General features: G+C 41.2%; 1 protein-coding gene across 4 annotated transcripts in view; it reads left to right on the plus strand.

Moving 5' to 3' along the window:
- The window catches only part of Mapk10 (mitogen-activated protein kinase 10), a 272,339-nt gene that overhangs the window by 148,974 nt on the left and 101,468 nt on the right, over positions 1 to 21,897 (plus strand). For all 4 annotated transcript variants that reach the window (XM_057771356.1, XM_057771353.1, XM_057771355.1 and 1 more), the window contains one exon: positions 11,242 to 11,411. In XM_057771356.1, the coding sequence (XP_057627339.1) occupies positions 11,242 to 11,411 (170 nt within the window). The remainder of the gene's footprint in view (positions 1 to 11,241; positions 11,412 to 21,897) is intronic.

Here is a 21,897-nt window from a genome sequence, read left to right on the forward strand (position 1 = left end):
CATGTAACGCTATTTCATACGAACCACACCAAGGCTGTTGTTGTGTAATGCTAAAAGTGCTGGGAAAGCACAGAGAATCCGTAGATTTCTTCCCTTTCTTGTTTATTAGAAATGAATAAATTTTGTGAATGGGTTCATCATTAATTAATCTGTAAAGTGATTTCCAGTCAGATTTCTGTTCAAATCCTTGGAATGTGATGTTGATAATCCAAGCACCAGGAACATACATTGCTGCTCATTTCTCTAAGGGCTGAGGAGTCCCAAATGCAGCATCTCCAATGACTGCCTGTTGTCATCTACAAGTGACATGCAGTTGTCTTTATAGTAGTTAGAAAACAAACCAACAACCCCAGCGATGTCAGTGGCCCAAAAACAGAGAGCACAAAGGTAGCCACAATGGTTGGTGTTCGTGTGAAGCCAGCAAGTCTGTGCGCTCTTGTATTCATACAAACGCTGCCACTAGGAAAACAGTATTTAGGGTCCCTGTACACATGGGTGTTGTGTATAGAACTGTCCTAGCCTAAAGTACCTGTCTGGGTCTCATTGTCATCTTCCCTTTACTCTTAAGAATTGCCGGAGGTCTATTGAGGAATTGTGTGCTAACCACATTCCTAAGCAAATCGGAAGTTGTCTCTGGGTGCTGCTTCTCTCTGAGCTGAGCTGTGAATGCAGTGGCACATGCCCACCGAAAGCAGGTTTAAGAGGGGATGTTGCCTCATCTAGTATTTTACACAGCCCTCTCCATTGCAAAGGGAACAGTGCTTTTGCTTTACTTAGTTTCTATGGCGCCCACTCCCGGAACATGAGTAGGATTCCTCCGGCAAAGCAAAGGCTTTGAGCAGCATTCTAAGGTTGTGTGGCCTCACCTTATGCTCAACTGTCACGGGGCTTGAGGCTCAAGCCTGTGGATGGGAACTTTTCTCTAACAAGAGCTCTGGAGCAGAGAGCGTAGTTGGAAACACCGAGGTACCACTCAGTTGTCGCTTACTTGCCTCAACATTTTTGTGCTTCAGTTTCCTGATTTTTAAGAGGGTGAAATAAATAACAGTCACTTCTGGGAGTTGTTACGGGAATTCGATGAACTTGTACTTGCAAATGTTGAAAACGCTGTTAGAACGTCACACAGCTGGGATTCCGAGCCCCTTATGACCAGATTCACGCACACAGTTGCTTGGTTCGGCATCATCAATTAGATGTCAAAAAAGCATAACCAAACAATACCAATTTAAGTCCATACTTAGGTAGTGGGGTGGTTACACCTATAACCCCCAGCACTAGGGAGGCCGAGGCAGGGGCACCATGAGTTCAAGGTCAACCTGAGCTACCTACAGAATTGTCCTCAGAGACAACAAAACACCTAATCTTCCTTACCTTATTCTCCTCCCCATTGAGTTCGTTCAGGAAGTTCTGACTCTGTTCAGTCAGAGCACAACTGTTCAGTCATCTTATGAGCCATGCCCCACATTCAGTCTGTCAGCCCACTCTCTGCTAGACTTAATGTTACAGGTGTCTGCATGGTCACTCTCTCTCACCATCTCTGCTACCCCTGTGACCCAAGATACCTCATCACCTGTCTGAATTACTGTAAGAGCACCTGCCTTTGCCAAACCCTAAATGATTTATCCTCAAAACACCTGTGAGAGTGGCCCTCAAGTTAGGTTACTAGCAACAAAACAAGACATCCCCCAAATCTCTCAATGTCTTTGAATCTCATGGCACATAGCCCCGAACACTCATTCTAAAGCCTTTCTTAGCCCCCAGAACTGCTCCCCTGAGAATCTCTACTGCCTGTCCAGTTTTCCTGCCTTTCTTTCCCCTCCTCCACACCTACCTTATTTGGCTTACTAATTGTGTGGCTGGTGTGCTCGGCTGTTTCTCTCTTCCCGTCAGAAAATGCTTTTTCGCACTTAGAAACATTCTTCTGAGTCTTGCTGGAACCAGTCCACATGAGACATTTCACTGACATAATTGTGCGTGTCTCTTCTACCTCTGTTCTCTGTAATGCCAGTTTGGTAGCCCAAGATGTCTTGATGGGAGTTTAACCATAAGAATGAGCCGGTACCAGAGCGGCTCATTCCTCCTTGTCCCCACTGGTCCCACGGCTTTTGAGTACACCTGGGGTTTTTGTCTCTCGTCCTTTGGTGGGCTGCAGTACTCACATATTCTCCTCCAAATACGTGTTCTGTGAAAGAACAATTCATTAGGCTTTGGATTGTCTACTCAGTTGAGCCCGTGATCCCTGGGTGGAAAATGAGCAAGCTCAAGCCTCCGGGTTGTCTTGCTTAGACTGTGGCCCACAGGAGACCAGCGAGCATTGTCCCCAGTACGTTCAGAAAGCTAGACAGCAGCAGGGGACTGCCTGTATACTCAAAGCATTCTCTTTACTCCTCATGTATAAATTAAATTTGGTACTACATCTCTTTCTTCTGTTCCTGTAGCTCTGCCTCTCCTTTACTTCTCTAGAAATATGAAGAAAACAGTGTCTTTCTTTTCAGAGGTGGAGTTACAAGGTGGGTTTACCTTCAAGCTGTCCCTTAGGAACGTCTTCCCCAGGGCATAGCACAGGCCTTTCCTATTCTGGAGTGTAAATTCTGACCACCAGCCGGGTGTGGTTGCATCTTAATTTCCACTCCTATATACTACACAAAGATCCTAGATAACTGTGATCAGTAATCAAATGTCTCTGCCATCTCCACCTCTTGACTGCGGCCTGGACATTATCATCGCTCTGCATTTCAGTCTTTGAAATGTCTGTAGGGATCCATGGAGAATCAAAATTTCCAGATGCTAAATGGCAACAAAATATACACGTTTGCCATTGTTTTAACTAAAAATCTTATCAAATCATCTGAATAATATGAGATTTACTGACTAAAAATACCTTTCACTAACAAATGTGTTATTTATTATAAATAATAGATTCATATTGGCTATTATATTACTTGTCTAAGGCATTGCCACCAGGAGAGGTTTTTTTTCTTTTCTTTTGTTTTGTTTTTGTTTTTTTCGTTTTTTTAATTTGGTGAGAAATTTTTCTTTGGGATGGAAGACATGAAACAATGACTCCTGTTCTCACAATATAAATGATTAGATTTGCTTGGGGAATATGAAGGACTCAGTTTCTCGACCCCTCCTGAAAAACAGGGCAGCAGCCTTAGCACTGGTCTCTGGCGAGCCCTTGCGTATCACTTGTGAGTGAATGAGGCCACACATGTGCTCCATTGGAGTTCTTTTCTGGAATTCTCATTTCTAGAGAAGTAAAGGAGAGGAGGAACTGTAGGAATAGAAGAGAGATATGTAAAATTATCACATTACATTTCTACAGTAGGAGGAAACAGGGCTTGAGTTCACGGGCAGTCCCCTGCTGGCGTCTTAATTTTCTGGAAGTGCTGTGGCCAATGCACGCTGGTTTCCGCTGGCTGCAGTCTAAGCAAGACAGCCTGGAGCCTGTAAGGAAGCTGGTGCCTCTCTCCTTGCTCCTTTGCTCTAAAATGAGAGATACTGGAAATCAAATAACACAAAATTAAAAACAATTATTGATGACCATGAGGAAGAAAAAGCCTTTTCATGAAGGTTTAAAATACACATGCTGCATGCAACAGAGCCAGAGATGTGGGGTCACACAAGGCAGTGGCAACACGATTCATACAGAAGACGAATCAGGACTTGAACCGTGAATTTACTTACAGTGATTAGGAACAGGAACCGTCCCTCCCACCTGCCGGCATCTGCAGCACCTGTTACCTCCTGGGGTGATAGTCTCCGGTGTACAGATTGTAGCAGGAGGTGCTTGTTCATTTCCAGCGCCAATTTGTTGTGAGGAGGGACGCTTGTTTGTTTCCTGACTGCCCAGCCACGAAATAACCACACAGAAACTGTATTATTTAAATCACTGCTTGGCCCATTAGCTCTAACTTCTTATTGGCTAACTCTTACATATTAATTTAAACCATTTCTAGTAATCTGTGTATTGCCACGTGGTTGTGGCTTACGGGGTAAAGTTCCAGCCCTCATCCGTCTCTGGCAGGGCTACATGGCTTCTCTCTGACTCTGTCTTCCTTTCTCATAGCATTCAGTTTAGTTTCCCCGCCTGCCTAAGTTTTGCCCTGTCAACCGGCCAAGGCAGTTTCTTTATTCACCAGTGGTATTCACAGCATACAAAGGGGAATCCCACATCAACAGATGAGGCTGAAATTGAGTCAAATAATACCAAGCTAACTCTGAATAGAGTATTCTAAGGTTTTTCCTTATTAAAAGGGAAAACTCATGGAACAGAAACGGGGTTCCAACATCAAGGTGTGGAGCACAGAAACAAGAGAGAGAGTTAGGTGTGACAGTGCCTTTTTGGTCCCTAAGTCACACCCCAATCTGGTCCTCTTAAAGACCATTGGCTGAAGGAGGTTCCTCATCACCTCCCCCTTATTTCTAAATAAGAGAGTTCCAAACTCAGTACAAAACTATATACACTAAGAATAGATATCAAGTATAAAAATTAGAATTACAACCAGCATAAACAATATCAAACAAGGAGCACATGAAGGGCTATCCTTGCCCCACGCAGGGATCCTGAGGTGAGGACAAGGTCAGGACATCTCAACTTTGTTTCTCAAGCTCAGTTTATTTTAATCCAGAAAATGTTCAATACATAGTTTTGAGCTCTTAAAAGTAGAAAGACAACCATGAAATGTCTGCTGGGGAGAAATTTGAGTGCTTATCTGTGAAACCTAATTTCTCAGCATCTTATCTCTTGGAGGAGTGTGCTTCTAGCCTTGATCAGGTTTTTGCTGTTTTACTAATCACAATCATTATTAATCTAACACCTAGTAGTTATGAAGTCTCCAAAGGTACACTGATATTTAAGTTGCTTATGAATAATAAAGGATTTCATGATTTAGAGAGAGCCTGAGTCTCAAGAGTTAAAATTAGTCATCTGGGTCTGTAGGATGGCTCAGTCAGTATCCTCAGAACCCACAGAACTCAGTCGCAGTGATCTGTGCTGACCTACAGAAGCCAGGAATGGTGGCCTGTGCTAACCCACTAAGTCAGGTGTGGTGGCCTCTGCTAACCCACCAAGCCAGGCGTTGTGGCCTGTGCTTAGCCACTGAAACCAGGTGCAGTTACCTGTGCTGACCCACAGAAGCCAGAAATAGTGGCCTGTGCTAACCCGCGAAGCCAGGTGCTCTGGCTTGTGCTTCAAGTCTGATCTGTGGCAAGATGAGAGGAGGAGGAGGTAGGTGAGTCCTGAAAACCACTAATCACCAGCCCAGCCATTGTAGGGAGGTCCCAGGCTAGTGAGTGACTCAGTCCCTAAGCCATGAGCAACAATAATACCCTGAGGTATTAATAATACCCTCTGATCTCCAGGTATGCACACACACCCGTGCACAATGCACCCCATATACATACCTACCCTACGTACAAATTAATCAACAGGTTATAAATCTAAGTGGACTTAAAAATTAAGGAACTGGCCTAAGAAATTAAGGAGCTGAGTTGTTTTCCTTTTTCCTGTACCACCGAAACTCTTGTACTTTTTGTCAAGGACATATTCATGAATTTGATGACTGCTCATTGACACTGATTTCACCCTCTCGTCAACACACCTTATAGATATTTTAATTAGCTTGATTTACTCATTCTGCCTTATATGCATGCAGCATCATTTTATAGTCCATAAATATAAACAGTTGTAATCTGTCAGTGTCCAATACAAACTAAAATGAAAAAAATGACCACAATATTTTCCTTTATTGTGTCTGTACAACCCCAGTTATTTTCAGAAGTTGAAGTCAAATTGTGTCTTATTTCAGAGCTTGAGGGCTTAACAACTATACAAATGCTAATATACATATTTTTTATTTTTATTATCTATTTTAAAGGCTTATTTTTATTTGAGAAGGAGAGCTAGAGAGACAGAGATAGAATATGAATGAAAGAATTATCACACTCATCAAGATCATCACTCAGAACATTCATTCATTCTCTCTGAAGTAGCCATTTTAAATATTTTAATAGCTTCAGTTGGCGTGCAGTATTTTGATTGGGAACCAAATTAAGACAAAATTTAAAAAGTAGTTATTGATTGCCATGAGGGGAAGAAAAGATTTTTACATAAATGTTTAAAATATGTGTGCTACATGCAGCAGAACTAGACTTTTGGGGATCACAAAAGGCAACGGTGACATGATACCACTAAAGGCATCAATTGCCAGATATGTGCTGGAAGATCTTTAGGTCTTGCCAATTGCTTTGGACAATCTTTAATCTTTTATTGGGATGGTTTTTTGCATACCTACAATTCTCCTTGGTAGCTCTTCCCTGGTGTCTAGTATCTCTTTGTGACTTAATCTTAACCTTCACAGCTAAATAAAATAACAGCTCAGACAGAGCTTTGTTTCAGGGAAATCTGTCTCTGTCTTACATTGCCTGGTCTCAGGGGCTTTCAGGAACTTGTATTCAAGCCTCCAGGACCCCATAAATGTTGCACTTTGCACACCTGCTAAACCATCACTGTGTAGCGCATCCTGCCAAGTTCTGCTGCCAGCTTGAGGTAAAGTGGGCCTCTATTTACCATAACATTTGAATACTCTGGTACCCAGATTTGGGAAAGCACATCCCAGACAGTTATTTCCAAACAGGAAATCTTCAACACATTCTCAGTTCAGATTCTTGTTTCAAATCGTTTGGCATTTTTCTATGTTGAAGCCGTGGACAGGTGGAATCTTTCCTTTGAGACATCTCTCCTATTTTCCACGGATGAGCATATGCTTTCTCTATAATAATTATAGTTGCTCTCCTCGCATTGTCTTTGTCTGTGCTTTTATACTTGCTCACACTGCTATGCTCACCAAACTGCTCTATTTCTATGTCCTTCTGTTCTCCACCACTGAGCTGGGGTATGGTTTCCACTTATTTCTCTCTGCCCACTCTATGGTGGATAACAGAAAGAGTAGGTGGTTACATAACATCGTGCCCATGGTCAAAAAGCAGCGAAAGAGAGATGTTTGCTCTCCTCTGGCTCCTTCCTTTCTCTCATCTATTCAGTCCAGAACCCCAGCCCATGCAATGGTTCCACTCATGTTCAGGTTGGAACCTCCTTCCCCAGCTAAATTTGTGGAAATCTGCTTAAAGACGTGTCCAGAGGAGTTGTTCCTAAGTGCTTTCAACCCAGTGATGTTGCCAATGAAGAGGTGAAACATTGCAGAAACATTACTTCCTTTGTTATTTTATTTTTCAACTTTTAATAAACTTCATAAATAGTTTCAGATAATATTTTACCATTTAGAAAGAGAAATTTTTACTTAAGCTTTTCATTTTATTTTGGGTTCCACTCCCATCTACTTAATGAAATATGACTCTGACTTTCCTTATATATGCTTTCATCATATTAAATTTCATATTAATAACCTAAAAATTCACAGCATCCCTGCTTTTGTTTGCTTGGCTGGAGTGGGTAAGATAATAAACAAAGGCAAGGTGGACAGTATAACAACATGGCACATGTTGTCTGGTGAAATAACTCACGGCTGTGTACACTGTCACGGCAACTCTCCATCTTTATCTATGAATGAGCCATGGATTGCTTTATGATATTTTCCCTTGTGTCTACATGGAAATATGGCTATAGTAAACTTAGTGCTCCATTTTTGTCCTATATCCTGGCATTTTTTCCTAAAACAAAACAAAACCCATGAGACAGCTCTAATAGACTCTGATATACTGTCCAAGAATAACTGAAAAGCTAAAAGACTTAGTTTTGGAACTGTGAGGGCTTTTGTCTTGGTTCATTTTGAAAATGTGCTTGATTCACTTAAACACGGAAAGGCCAGATTTTAGCTTCCTGTGGAATGAGCTTAACTTGATTGTGAATACAGATTGGTATTGTAAGTTTAAAAAGATAAGCAGGCAAAGGACATCACTTTACGTTTTTAAAAGTGACATTTTATTTATGAACTCTTTCTCTTGTGTGTGTGAGAGCATGATGCTCCTTCACAGATATGCCACAGTGTGCAGGTGGAGGTCAGAGGACAACATTTTGGCAGTGACAAGTCTGTGTTCACGGTGTGGTTTCCAGGGATTGAACTCAAATCATTAGGTTGGTAGCAAGTGTCCCTACCCACTGAGCAATTGTGCTTTCCCTTTCAATCTGTGTTTGCTAAAGTAGAGTATTTTAGCCTAGCAACAGAAACATGGCTAGCCATGTCTTTACAAAATAGAATTCATGGTATTTTCTTCCTGTATTTGAAGCAACACTGCTATTTGAATGAATCAATGATGATTATGTACAGACAATAGGTTATCCCTTCCTGTTTATTACCAGAATATTTACTTCGTTCTCTTGTAGAATGAACCTTCTCACTTAACTACGCTGCCATGGTCATTCTAGGTTGCAACTTTGTCTTGTCTTTACTGCATGGCCAGTACAAACCTAGTAATTGTCACGTAGCAAGCGTGTCATCAATACTGGATTAGGCACCTATAAGTATTACATAGATTAGATAAGACTGAACAAGAAGCTGTAAGAATTATTAATTGAAGTGCTGACAGTTCAACTCTCATGGGAAAATGGAGACTATAGCCAGGAAAACCACAGGAAGGCCTAGAAATGGATACTGGTGGCTGCATGGAGTCAGGAGCCTGGGATAGAAGTCTACTGCGTGTTATTATTACTCACGTGTGATAATTATACACACAAGATTATTGCACATGTGTGATCATTATTATGTGATAGCTAGACATGTGTGATTAGTACACATGTATGACCAGTTTACATATCTTTTGTACATATGTGTTTATTAGTACATATGTGATTATTTAGCACATGTGATTTCTATATGTATGTGATTATTACACATGCGTGATTGGCACACACATGATTATTATATGCATGTGATTAGTACACACGTAATTAGTAAACATGTGATTGAACACACATGCAATATTTTAGGAACACTACTCATCAACAGAAGAATAAGACAGGGAAGACAAAAGGAGCATTTAGAGTTGATAAAGCCAACTTGTGCTGAGTATTTTTGCAATATTCCAAATTCTAAGGGGTGCAACAAAGGGTCAGAACATAACATATGCCATGTTGGGCAGGTGTCATTCATCCCACATTAATCCTGAAAATGAGAAGTATTCAATATTGTAATTCCATCTGGGGTTGTTTTTAACCTTTCTTAGCAAGAAGCAGGACTTTCTGCACCACTCCTACCATGAGTCTTTAGTAGAAGTGACAGCAGTTTGGAGAGCTGTGCATGGCACTGGGTTAAAAGCCTTGATAGTTTGCACATCAATGTTCTTGTGCTTGCAGTTTTTCATAGCCTCTGCCCAAACTCTAGACCCCAGGGTTGTACGTACCCTGGAATAGGCTCACAACACCCTGCTTTTGAAGGTCTTGTTTCATTTTCTATGCTTCCTGTATGGACTACCTTCCAGATTTCAGGACTTTGGTTACATTGAGAAATTACCTAAATTTTTTGCTTCCTCTCTAGACAATGCAGATACCTAATCCATAGTTTACACCAGTATTTGTGGTTCCCACATTTGTACCAAATGCTGCTGCTATGCCTGGTGTCAGACACAGGCTGCAGCTTTTGATGTTTATCTAGTTCTAGAGCTTTCTTACCATTCCGAGGCATCCAGAATTTCCCAGTAGATTTGCACATTCTTCTAGCTAATCTCATATAATCCCCACTCAGTTTTCCTTACATCACGGTCCTGTCTGGATCGTATTCCATGACATCACCATACTGCCTGGATTGTGTTCTATGACATTACTACTGTCCTGTCTGGATCATATTTCCGCTCAGATGGAGACTAAGAGATACTTCCATTTAACCTTTTTATTTAGACATGAGATAACAAAAATTTCCAAAGAAAATGGTTCTGTGGTCAATTCACAGGTTCAGAGCCTAAAACAGTTTAAATCTTTCATATTGTATGAGAATTGATATTCAAGAGAGTTAATGTGTTAAATTATATAAAACTTCTTTGGTTTAAATTCTAGGCTCAAAGCAGGGTAGGTGGAGTTTTCACTGACTAAAGCTTCCTCAGGATATTGAAACCTCGTGGTGTATGTGGAAAATGATTGGCTGGGTGGGAATATCCAGTTCCTGCAGAGCCACCAAGCAAAGTTTCAAAGGGAACCCACGAGTTATATCTCATCACTGTGGCTTTACACAACATGTCAGGATTCTCCTAACTGAATGCCCCCAACATGGGGATGCTGCAGCTATTGAGATCCACTGGCTAAGATTATTTGTTTCTCTATTGTTGGAAAGAATGCACAGAAAGAATGCATGTTTAAAACCTAAATGAAAATACCAAGAAGAGGCCTAAGTATTACATAGGCATTCACCAGGGTGTGTCATGTGCAAGTAGTTAGTTATGGTATGAGCCATTTAACTATAGAGTCCATATCTTTTGTCTGACATAAGAGCTTTTATGAATAAATACTAAGCACGGGTAGTAGCTATTTATTATATATTATGTGTAAAAATTCAGAATTTTAAGACAATTCTTTAATTACCAAATATGATTGACATACATAACTTTCCCATAGATAACTAGGAAATGCAATGACCAAGATATGTAAAATCTAAGCACCCTCAAAACAGAGTGTGCAATGTTTATTTAATTTAGCATTTTTAGCATTTAATAAGGATAGTAGCACTTTGGGTATTAATGAGAAAAATTAAGTCAACTGTATTTAATTTAAATTTGCCCAATTAATAAAAGTTGAACCTGCATGCTAGTTTGTGCCTGAGCTCTATTAGAGGAAAGGATTGCACTCAACATCGTTAGCCCCCTCTTGTGAGCAGTCAGCACTGGTCTAATTTCCTTCAGTCCTTAAGTGTCTAAGATATGCCGAAGCCAGAATATCTTCAGGATATTTTCATCTAAAAGGGATGAAATTATCCTGTGACAAAATATCCTCTTTCTCTATTTTAAGCAGGCATTGGTTGCTGCTTTTGTTGAGTTCCTAGGGGTCGAACCATTGATCTATTTTCCCAAGCCTTAAACATTTTAATACTGAGAAACCTCTCTTGCATTTTAAGCCTCATTTGCTTCAAGTAAATGGACAGAGCCTACTACGGACTGTTTCTCCTGTGTGAGTTATCCCCACTAGATGGTAGATGGCTAGATACTTGTAGTCCTTGAAAGAAAAGACTGCTTTGTATCCATTGCCATTGTCCTACCCGGAGCTCTTGTCTCACAGCTCCTCCTCCTTCTTGACAGGGATTCGACAAACACGTGGATGTGTCATACGTTGCCAAACATTACAACATGAGCAAAAGCAAAGTAGACAACGAGTTCTACAGTGTGGAAGTAGGAGACTCGACCTTCACCGTTCTCAAGCGCTACCAGAACCTGAAGCCCATTGGCTCTGGGGCTCAGGGAATAGTTTGGTAAGTAGAACGGTTTGTTATTCTTTCAAGGGAGTAATGCTGGATTCGTTGACAAGATACAGACAGATAAGCACACAAATATCAGGTGAAATACACATTCGGAAAATATAAAATTGGTAGGCATCATCTTTTTATTTTCTACTTGTTAACAATATGCAACACGGCTTACAATGTTCTTCCAGTCACCAGAAAACAAAAACTATACCACAAAGACATAGATCAAGAGGATAGGAGTGCTTCAGCCGTTGCTACTGTATTTAGCAAAATTAAGTTGTATATTTCAGAGCAAGAAGGATTGTATCTGAGACAGGGTCAGTTAGATACCCAGCACACTTAAGAGGGATGAGTGAGTTTTGTGTGTGTCTGTTAAAGTTTGTAGTGGCGAGTTTTGTATCACGCAATCACAGGCTAGACTCATTTGGGAAGAGGTGATCTCAGCTGAGGAAATGCCCACCAGATGGCCTGGTAGGCGGTCCTGTGGAGCATTATCTTAATGGACCATTGATTTGCAAGGTCTCAGTCCACTGTGGGCGGTGCCACCCCTAGGCTGGTGGTCTTCTGGTGCTATAAGGAAGCAGGCTGTGCAAGCCATGGGGGGCAATTCAGTAAGCAGTACCCCTCCACGGCCTCTGCATCACCTCCTGCCTCCAGGTTCCTGCCCTGTGTGAGTTCTTGCCTTGCTCTTACTCAGTGATGGAGTATGACTTGGAAATGTAAGATGAAATAAAACTTTCCTCATCAAGTTGCTTTGGTCATGGTGTTTTATCATAGCAATAGAAATCCTAAGACAAAGCTCAGTGTTCAAAATTAACTTTATAGAAGCAGTATAACATGTTTACTTAGAAAACTGCCTATAATTCCAGTTCTAGTAGATCCAATGCCCTCATTTGACCTCCATAGTTTCTGGCATGCACATGGCACACATAAACTCATACACACAAACACACACTGTCTCCCTCCCACCACCTCTCTCTTTCTCTCCTCTCTCTCTCTCTCTCTCTCTCTCTCTCTCTCTCTCTCCCTCCCTCCCCCCCCCTCTCTCTCACACACACACACACATACACAAATAAATTTTTACAAAACAATTGCTTAATCTTTCCTTGGCTCCTTAGTATCTATTCTTTCATGTTATGTTTGAGTGATTAAATGAAATCACCTATATCTGAATTAACCATTGTGATACTCATAGAAAACTAACGTCAAGTTAATTGACACTTTTAAAAATAGTTTTAATAAGCAATAGGTTAAATATATTAACTAAATATATGTAGTATATTTATTAGCATAGTAATTTTCAATTTTGATTATACTAGTTAGTAAAATTTAGTATATTTACTCTAATATATTAGACATGTGTATTTATAAAGGATATTTATTAACACAATGTATCTTATTGTTTAAATGACTGATATATTAATTTTATGCCTGTGGGAAAAAATGTGTACAGTATGGGATGGATGAAGACAAAGTTATATTTATTTTTAAAAACTTAAACATTTAATCCATTTGTAATCCCTGAAATGCTCTTCTAGCAACCATGGTGTGCTGTCTGCACTATATCATAGGGCAATGGTGGGGTTTTGTTTCTGTTTCCCTTTTTTAGTGTGGTTTTATTTTGTTTCTTTGATTTTGTTGTTGCATGGGGTTTTGTTTGTTTTTTGAGAAAGAACTTAATGTTGGATGGGTAGAATAGGAGACTGGACCAGAGAGACTTGGGGGAGGAGAAGAATATGATAAAAATATATGTAAATTTAAAACTTGGTTTAAATAATAAAAATACAATAATAAAAAGACTCGACTATCTAAAATAGAAAAAAATTCGGAAATGCTGTTTTAATGGCAGCAATGGGCAGTTTCTATTCTTTCCCCTGTACTCAATGTATATTTCTTGGTAACTTGAAATTTGGTCACTCCATTATGCCAGCTGCTTTTAGTTCAGAGTCTGCACTGTGGGCACACTTCCCAGTCGGCTGGTGTGAGTGCAGGGCACTGTGGGCACGCTTCCCAGTCGGCTGGTGTGAGACGATAGGGCACTGTGGGCTTGCTTTCCTGTTGGCTGGTGTGACTACAGGGCACTGTGGGCACACTTCCCAATCAGCTGGTGTGAGCACGGGGCACTGTGGGCACGCTTCCCAGTTGGCTGGTGTGAGTGTGGGGCACTGTGGGCATACTTCCCAGTCGGCTGGTGTGACTACAGGGCACTGTGGGCATGCTTCCCAGTCAGCTGTTGTGACGGCAGGGCACTGTGGGCAAGCTTCCCAGGTCAGGGCACTAGGATTTAGATCACATCTACCAAATGCATGGAGGCTGTTGTAGAAAAGTCACCTGTAAGTTGCCATTCTTCTGTCACATTACGATTTGAAAAGTAGAACATCTTTGTGTTTTCAAACAATGGGTTAAAATTTTCCTTTCAAAAACATTGAAATAGGTTTAAAAAGAAATGTGTATTTATAGCATTTTTATTCACCTACTTTTTATAGCTCATGTATAAGGTAACCTCTTGGCGACACAAAATATTTTCACGGTGTGGCAGAAGCATTATTAACTTTCGAAGATATCTTCGGATGATCCCCAGAATCCGAGGATATGGTGCCCCAAAGGACAAACAGAATCTCACAGTGTGCCTGAAAATCCTAAGGGGTAGAGGCTATCCTGACATATCCAGGTGGGGCCGGTATAATCACACCAGTTCTTAAGAAAGGATTACAGAGGAGCGTGTCAGAGGCACAGCATCAGAGAGGGTGAAGACAACCTTTGAAATACTGGAAACTGGCCATATGGCAGGCTTTAACAATGGAGGACGTGGTGCCGGAGTCCAGGAATGGGGCTAACTTTGCAGAGCTGGAAATGGCTCAGTGTGGGCGGAAACAATAGTCTCAGCCTTAAGGAACTGGAACTGCCCTGAGCAGAAAGAATCAGTTTCTTCTCTAGGACCTCAGCTTTGCCAGATCCCGGTTCTAGCCCAGTGAAGCTCCCCCAGGGCTCCCGATCTAAAGAGTTGTAAGATTATAAATAAGTCTGTCGCTTAGGCAGTTGTTTTGTGGAAGTTGATGTACACAGGACAGTGAAGATTGTTGCACAAAGATCACTGCTGCCTAGCTTGGAGATGGCACAGTAGTTAAGAGCACTGGCTGCTCTTTCAAAGGATCTGGGTTCAATTCCCAGCAGTCCCATGGTGCTTCACAATTATCCATAGCTCCAATTTCAAAAAATCCAATGCCCTCTTCCAGCCGTTGTGAGCACTAGTCACTCATGTGGTGCACAGACATGATATACACAGGCAAAACATCCATCCACATAGAACAGCAAAACAAAAAGAAGATAATTTCTTCAAATACCCCAAACTTATTGAGGTCTGGGGTGAGAACAGCACTTCTTAGCTTCTTTTTCTTGATGGAGAACTAAAGAATATTCATGAGAAAGTTTTCCTCCTTTTTGATTCATAGCTCAGATACATTTTGGATGGTTTCCTATTTTTCTTTCTAATAAAGCTGTCATGAAACATGAGCTGTTACTGGAACTTTTCCAGTAACAGGCAATGGGTAGACCTTTGAGGACGCCATGACAGATCCGAGTAGCGTGTGGCTCAGCAAAATACCATGATCATGGGAGGCTTAAAACTCCTAAGATTTTTCCAATGTCTTCATAGGCTATTGGGTGTTCTCTTTCTCCTTTCTATGTGACGTAAATAACCCTTGGGCTTACTTACATAGAGTGGCCCATAATAGAAGTCAATAGCGGAACTGATACTGGGGACACTCAGTTTTCAGGTACCCTCAAAGGGGTTCTGGTTACATGTATCCTATAATAAGGTATTGGACAGAAACATGTCCATGGTGTAGCAGAAATTCTAACAACTTGTTAGAGAAAGATTCTCTTCCAATAGAGAGAGATGGCTCGAGCCAAGACAAAGTTTCCAGAATATCTCCAGTGCAAAATGGGCTATATCATAAAGTGCATGCTTTTTGAGTAATCCGTGTCTTGTGTGGCCTTGGGGCTCAGGTCCCCCCACATGCTCTGTTCAGTACAGGTAGCTCTGCACATAACTTGGTGCACCGCACACTCAACAGCATCCTAAAGACCCACCCAGGGATGTGCGTTGTGGTATATAATATAATGAACCACACATCCTCATCATAAACTCTGGAGTGGGCCTTTGTGAGTGTCAGGGGCCTCCTCCAGGATTTCTCGGTCTATCTTGGATGACAAGCTTCTCCCACCCTTCACTCCTGTCTCCCCTGGACTTTCACTCACTGCCATACTCTTCTGCCTCAGAATTGCCCATGAGTAAAATTTTAAAGCCATTTTTAGAACAATTTTGTCAGCAAATGAATCAAAATCAAGCAAACAAAAATCCCACTTGCATTTCAAAATGGTAGCCTTGGTGTTCTTGGCTCTTTTGCCTCTGGCCAAAGGCAATATGGGCATACTCATTTCAGCAAAAAGCAAAAGGCAAGACAGAAAGGGCAATTCTAGGCTTTGCTCTGTGATGTGTACAAACACTGCACTCAGAACACACCCCTTGTGGACAGATATGGGAGTCTCTTCCTTCTGCCTTCTCAACCTGAGACTTAAGATACCTTTGTTATAAGGTGGGCCTCCAATGCACTGTCGCAGTCCTCAGTCGGTTTGCCTTCCCTACCAATTCTTTCATCTAATTAATTTCTCTTCTATTTCCCCTTTATACCAAGCACACATCTGTAGCCAGACTTGTCCCCAGAGTCCACAGACTGTCCCTGTCTTCATGACATTGATTCCACATTATATATTGTTTAACTATTCCATATAATTCTGAATATAGAGACTAGTTAAAAGTGGGGGCTGGATATGACTGTGGTCTCTGTGGGAAGAGGTAAATTTAAAATGACTGTCCATTTATTTGTGCTAACTCTACTTTGGAGTGGGAATACAACACCGGAGGAAACCATTTGAAAAAGCACATCACCATTTTTTTAATGTGCCACCATAAAGCTGTGTGTGTATCCAAGAGGAACTCTGCTTTTTTATTGTAGATGTAGGTGTACAGAAACTTCTGCCACCAAGTCCCAGACCCATTATTTGCTTGAAATGAAATCTCATTTCTACTCTTCCAATTGTCTGACACTTGCTACTTATTTTTACAATGTCTCCGCCTTTGGCTTATTACTTATTTAACACCATGGGCCAAAAGCAATGCTAAAATATTTTCAAAAGAATTAACGATCACTGTGGCTTTAAAACATTACTATAGACGGTAGAACAAAAATATTACTATTGAGAGCTATTACATGAAGCTAAGATGAAATCTTTTAGAATAAATCAGAACCTTTTCCTTCTGAGGGATAAAAATGATTATCCATCAAAGCAGACACAGTGAAGATTATTATGCTTCCCTGTTTGAGCTGGGGACACTTGTCCCTTCATAGTGGGACATCGTAGAGCAATCTGTGAGTGAGCTTTGAGAACGTGTTCAGGATCAGTGAACAAACTCTCTCAGGATTTTCCCAGTCTTCAGGAGAGGGTCGCCTTAGTGTTTTGAGCTAGTCACACAACACACATAAAATTGTCATGACTTTATGTAGGTTTTAGGAAGGCAGGCTTCTCTCTTTTTTTTTAATTTATTGATTTTTATTGAGCTCTACATTTTCTCTGCTCCCCTCCACCTCTCCCCTCCCCTTAATCCATCTTCCAAGGTTCCCATGCTCCCAATTTACTCAGGAGATCTTGTCTTTTTCTACTTCCCATGTAGATTAGATCTATGTATGTCTCTCTTAGTGTCCTCATTGTTGTCTAAGTTCTCTGTTATTGTGATCTGCAAGCTGGTTTTCTTTGCTTTATGTTTAAAAACCACCTATGAGTAAGTACATGTGATACTTGTCTTTCTGGGTCTGGGTTACCTCACTCAAAATAATGTTTTCTAGCTCCATCCATTTGCCTGCAAATTTCAAGATGTCATTATTTTTTTCTGCTGTGTAGTACTCCATTGTGTAAATGTACCACATTTTCCTTCTCCATTCTTCTGTCGAGGGGCATTTAGGTTGTTTCCAGATTCTGGCTATGACAAACAAAGCTGCTATGAAGGACCACATGTCCTTGTGGCATGATTGAGCAACCTTTCTTAACAGTAGGAAACTGAAACACAGTAAGCACGTGAAGTGAAGGACTGTGGTTATCTCTAACTTCTGCTTACGTCTCAGAGCCTGGATATATGAGCTAACAAATAGGCTTTGCTAATACTCCACGCCAGTCTGGTAAGGAGCCCTCTGAGCTGCTCTTTCCCTGTCTTTGAACTTGAACTTCTGTTTACAGGTATTATTTACAACACGTAAGTTGCAAACATTGGCACAGCTGTGAGGTGGTGACACATGCCCCTAATCCTGGCCCTGGGAGGCAGAGCAGGTGGACCTCTGTGAGTTCCAGGTCAGCCTGGTCTACAGAGCCATTTCCAGGACAACCAGAGTTACATTGTGAGACTCCATCTCACAAAACAAATAACAAATTAAACTACAGCACAATTTATAAATTCACATGGAGCAAGATCTTTCAGGCCAGAACTTGAGTGGGGACATTTTATGGCGATGGGCAAGAGCAGAGATGGGTCAAACCATGCAGGGTGTTTTCCCAAGCCCTAGACTTCCTGAATAACACAACAGAGACTTGCTCAACAGTTCCCAGGTGATTGTATTTTGTCTTGGGAAGCATCGCTCACGCTTCCACGGTGTGTTTCTTCCAGCTTTTAATGAGCCAATACCCTAAGTGACTCAGCTTTAATCGCACATTGATATTTAGCCCTGACCAGGGAAGCAATCATTCTCTGTGTGTGGAATACCAATACACCCTGTATCCATTATTTTCTGCTCAATTCACTGTCCTCTGCTGCAACCTTCCTGAAACAGTGTTGAGCTTCAGACATTGTCTCTGTCCCCGCGAGAGAGTTGAAGAAGTCATACCCAAGTGTAATAGAGCAGGGTGGAATGTTTTATTCTCCCTCAGCCTCTGCTGCTCTTCTTGGCCTCTTTGCATGGGTTTGACTTTAAATAGCTGCTTACAGTTTTCCCGGTTAATGCATAAGCCTTGTAAATATCGTTCCATACTTTCCAGAGAAAATGGAAGTACTTTGGGAGGTAATAGGCAGAGGTTTGGTGTCAGAATGTCAGAATGCTTAAAGGCAAATGCACATGTTCATAAAATATTATATCTAACACCCATAATTTTGTGCTGAGTATAAAGAATATGAGTTGATATGTATAAATATATGCCAAATTATAGGTGATATTTATGAGGTTGGTAGTATATTATCTAAAAATTTATATTTGGGTTTAGGTGTATAATAGACGATTTATTTCAAATTTCATTATTTTTCAGTTAATTTTTAATTAATTTTCAATTCTGGGTTTAAAAATTAACAAGAATTTATAGTTTAAACACTTTTTTGGCAGAAGTGAAAAGTATTCATTTGCATTTCCATAAATAATCACTCACAGATATCTGACTTTCTTAAAAATCATTTGTTGGGGTAAATACCAATGCCTCTGTCAGAGGAGATAATTAGTTCATTCTTCCTGTATTTATTTATAATGTCTGTTTCAGACCCTGAGATGGGGTGGTTAAGGGACACTGATTCTTGCTTCATGAGGCCCTCTTTATCTTTGAGACCATCAACAAACAACTCACTGTATGGTCACTGTGTTCCTTTATCTGATGCATAAATCCTGAGTAATTCTTAGGATTAATGTGTATCCATTCTGTATAATATTTAACCTGTCTATACATAGGCTATGTATATGCTAACTTCCGCACTATCCAGTTTATCCTAGAAAAGACCAAGTCTCTCACGGGAAGAATGCACCTTCATCAGTGCGATTGAATTACGCTAAATAACAGACGGCAACAACCCTTCCTCAGATTGTGGGAATCTTAGCTACTACAGCAGGAGCCCGGTCCCTTTCACCTGCAGACAAGCCATGCTTGTTTTAAAGAAGAGATGTGGAATTATAAACATTGCAGCTAAAGATGCCAGCTCTGAAAGGGTCTTTTAATAAAGCTCAGAGGGAGGCCCTTGCCCCCTCTCCCTGCAGAGGCATGACATTCTGTTTATATCACTGGGCTGTCTTGCTCATCTAGGATTTGACTGCAGGAGCTGAGGACAAAGGAGGGGCATCTTCATCAGTTTGGAAGACAGAGTGACAGGCTTGGCATTGTCTCTGTCTGTTCTCTGCTCTCAGCTGCAGAGTTACACCCTCTCCTGCAATGGGATTGAAATTTATTTAAAATATTTGACCCTGTCAAGCGCTTTTCACTTCACCTGTCACAAGTTATGAATTCAGCCTTGAATCATCGCATGTTAAGCTCATGTCCACCTTGGGATGGTCTGTCAGGATCAGGAGAGGCTCTTGTCCACTCTGCTGGACATGAGTTTCTTTTAGTTACCATCATATTTACTCCCTGCTTTATCAAACTGTGCTCTTGCTTATTTATATTTTTATTTTTGTCATTAAAATGTTTTACACAAAAGATTTAATCATGCCCACTTGTAAAAATCAAACATTTTATTTTCGATCAAGGTGGCTCAAACCCCCAGTATATTTTAGAAACCCAGTCTTCGGGTTCACTCACAGCAGCAGACTATGAGGTGGAAAATTGGCTGAAAATGAATCAGCTTCGGAGTTGAAGTGAAGGAAAATTTACATAGCAAAACCATGAACTGGAAACACCAGCAGTGTAGCAGAGATTCGATAGAGAACAGATAATAGATAATAGGTTTGCTGGCATAGTGGTTTGAGAGTCCTAAGGTGGAAAGAACTGAGGAGGGAAGGAAAACTAGAAGCCAAACAGTTTTCATGTTGACGCCATCCCCTCTCTTCCAGGAGGGTTCCCCCTGAGCCATTTGTCCCAATGTCTCTTCATGGACCTTGTCCATCAAAGGCTTCTTTTGACCTTTGGCCATAGCTCATGTGCTGTTTTTTTTTTTTTTTTTTTCCTACCTAACCTTGACACCATGAGGATGAATGACACACACTATCAAATGTGATTTCCTCTTCTCTGTCATCTCGTCTGTAGCTCTGTTTTCCTAACTCCCATCCAGCCCAGCCCAGCTGGCTGCCTTCCCATTCTTCCTGGAAGTCTGTGCCAGCTACCATGGTCTAATCGCACTGGTTTTCTCCATTCCAGGTTTATGAGCTTCATCCTCAGCTGGGCTCCTGCTCTTGCTTAGCAACCCTTTGCCTTGTATGTCTCCTCTGCTTCCCATACCATTTCCCTTGGTGGCCGTTACAGGCCTTTTACAGCTTTCCCGCGAGCCTCTAATTTCATTTCCCTCCTCCATTATGTGCGGAAGGCTCACTTCCCTCCGCCTTTCATGAGAAAACATATGGTATGAAGCAAGCAGGCTCTTCCTTTCCCCTTCCTCACTGCCGTCTGAAGCTTTCCCTGCTCAGTGTGTTCCTCTATGAAGAACACCCCAGCATGGCTGCCCACCTGCGCTTGTGATTCCCACCCCTCCCATCTCTGCACAGAATTAATGGAAGCTTCCTCTCTCCTGCCCATAGAAGGCCTCTCTACACATTTTCAAAACAGGTCATTTAGACTTCATTTGCCCCTAAAAGACCTTTCTGTCAGTCCTTTCATAATCAAAGTTTTTGATAGATTGACATGAATTTTGATAGATTGATATAAATTCAGTGGATTTGCCAGCCATCAGTCTCATTTCACAAATGGTCCCAATCCTGTAACAATATGGCAGATGGAGAAGGAGACTTGGGACAGCGTGGGTTATCTCCCGTGGAGCTACCTAATCCACTGACTTCCTTTTCAGTCCTCATTTTCAACATCTACGTAATGTTTGGACATGGATATCTGCAGAGTTCAGGACTCTCTAAGGAATAGAACCAATAGAAGGAACATAGTTTGTGCAGTGGGAGACAATGGCTGTCTCACTCCGCAAAGGCTGAGAATCCAGTAGTTGCTTAGTCCACCATGCTGACTGTCTCGGTGCTCCCAGTCTGGAGCTGAAAGCCTGGAGGACTATAGAGAGCTGCTGGCTACCTTGACTCTACACGAACTCTTGAAGAACCTGGTTCTATATTGGCAAAGGAACTCCATGGCAGTAAGCTAGGTGAACATGCCAACAAGAAGGTAAGCAGGCACAAAGCAAAGTTTTCTTTTTAATGATTAAGTCTGGGATGCCATCTATATTTAGGTGGGTCTTCCAGTGTCAAATAATGTCATCAAGAACATTCCTCATGGGCGTGTGTTTTAGTTGATTCCAGATGAAGTCAGAATGTCAAACGAGCCACCACACTATCCAAGTATTAATTCTTATTTCCTTTGAATTTCAAAATGATAACTTTCAAACGTTGTCCATGTTTGGAATTGGACTGTGAAGGGGGTAGCATGTGTGAGGTTTCCAGTTATTTTATCTGAAGATAGAGCTAGAAAAAGCACAAATATAGAGTAGTTAAGGTTCTAATACCAGGCATTAGCCAAATACGTGTTAGTTTTCAGCCTT

This window comes from Chionomys nivalis, chromosome 6, assembly GCF_950005125.1.
Source record: "Chionomys nivalis chromosome 6, mChiNiv1.1, whole genome shotgun sequence".
Classification (NCBI taxonomy): domain Eukaryota; kingdom Metazoa; phylum Chordata; class Mammalia; order Rodentia; family Cricetidae; genus Chionomys; species Chionomys nivalis.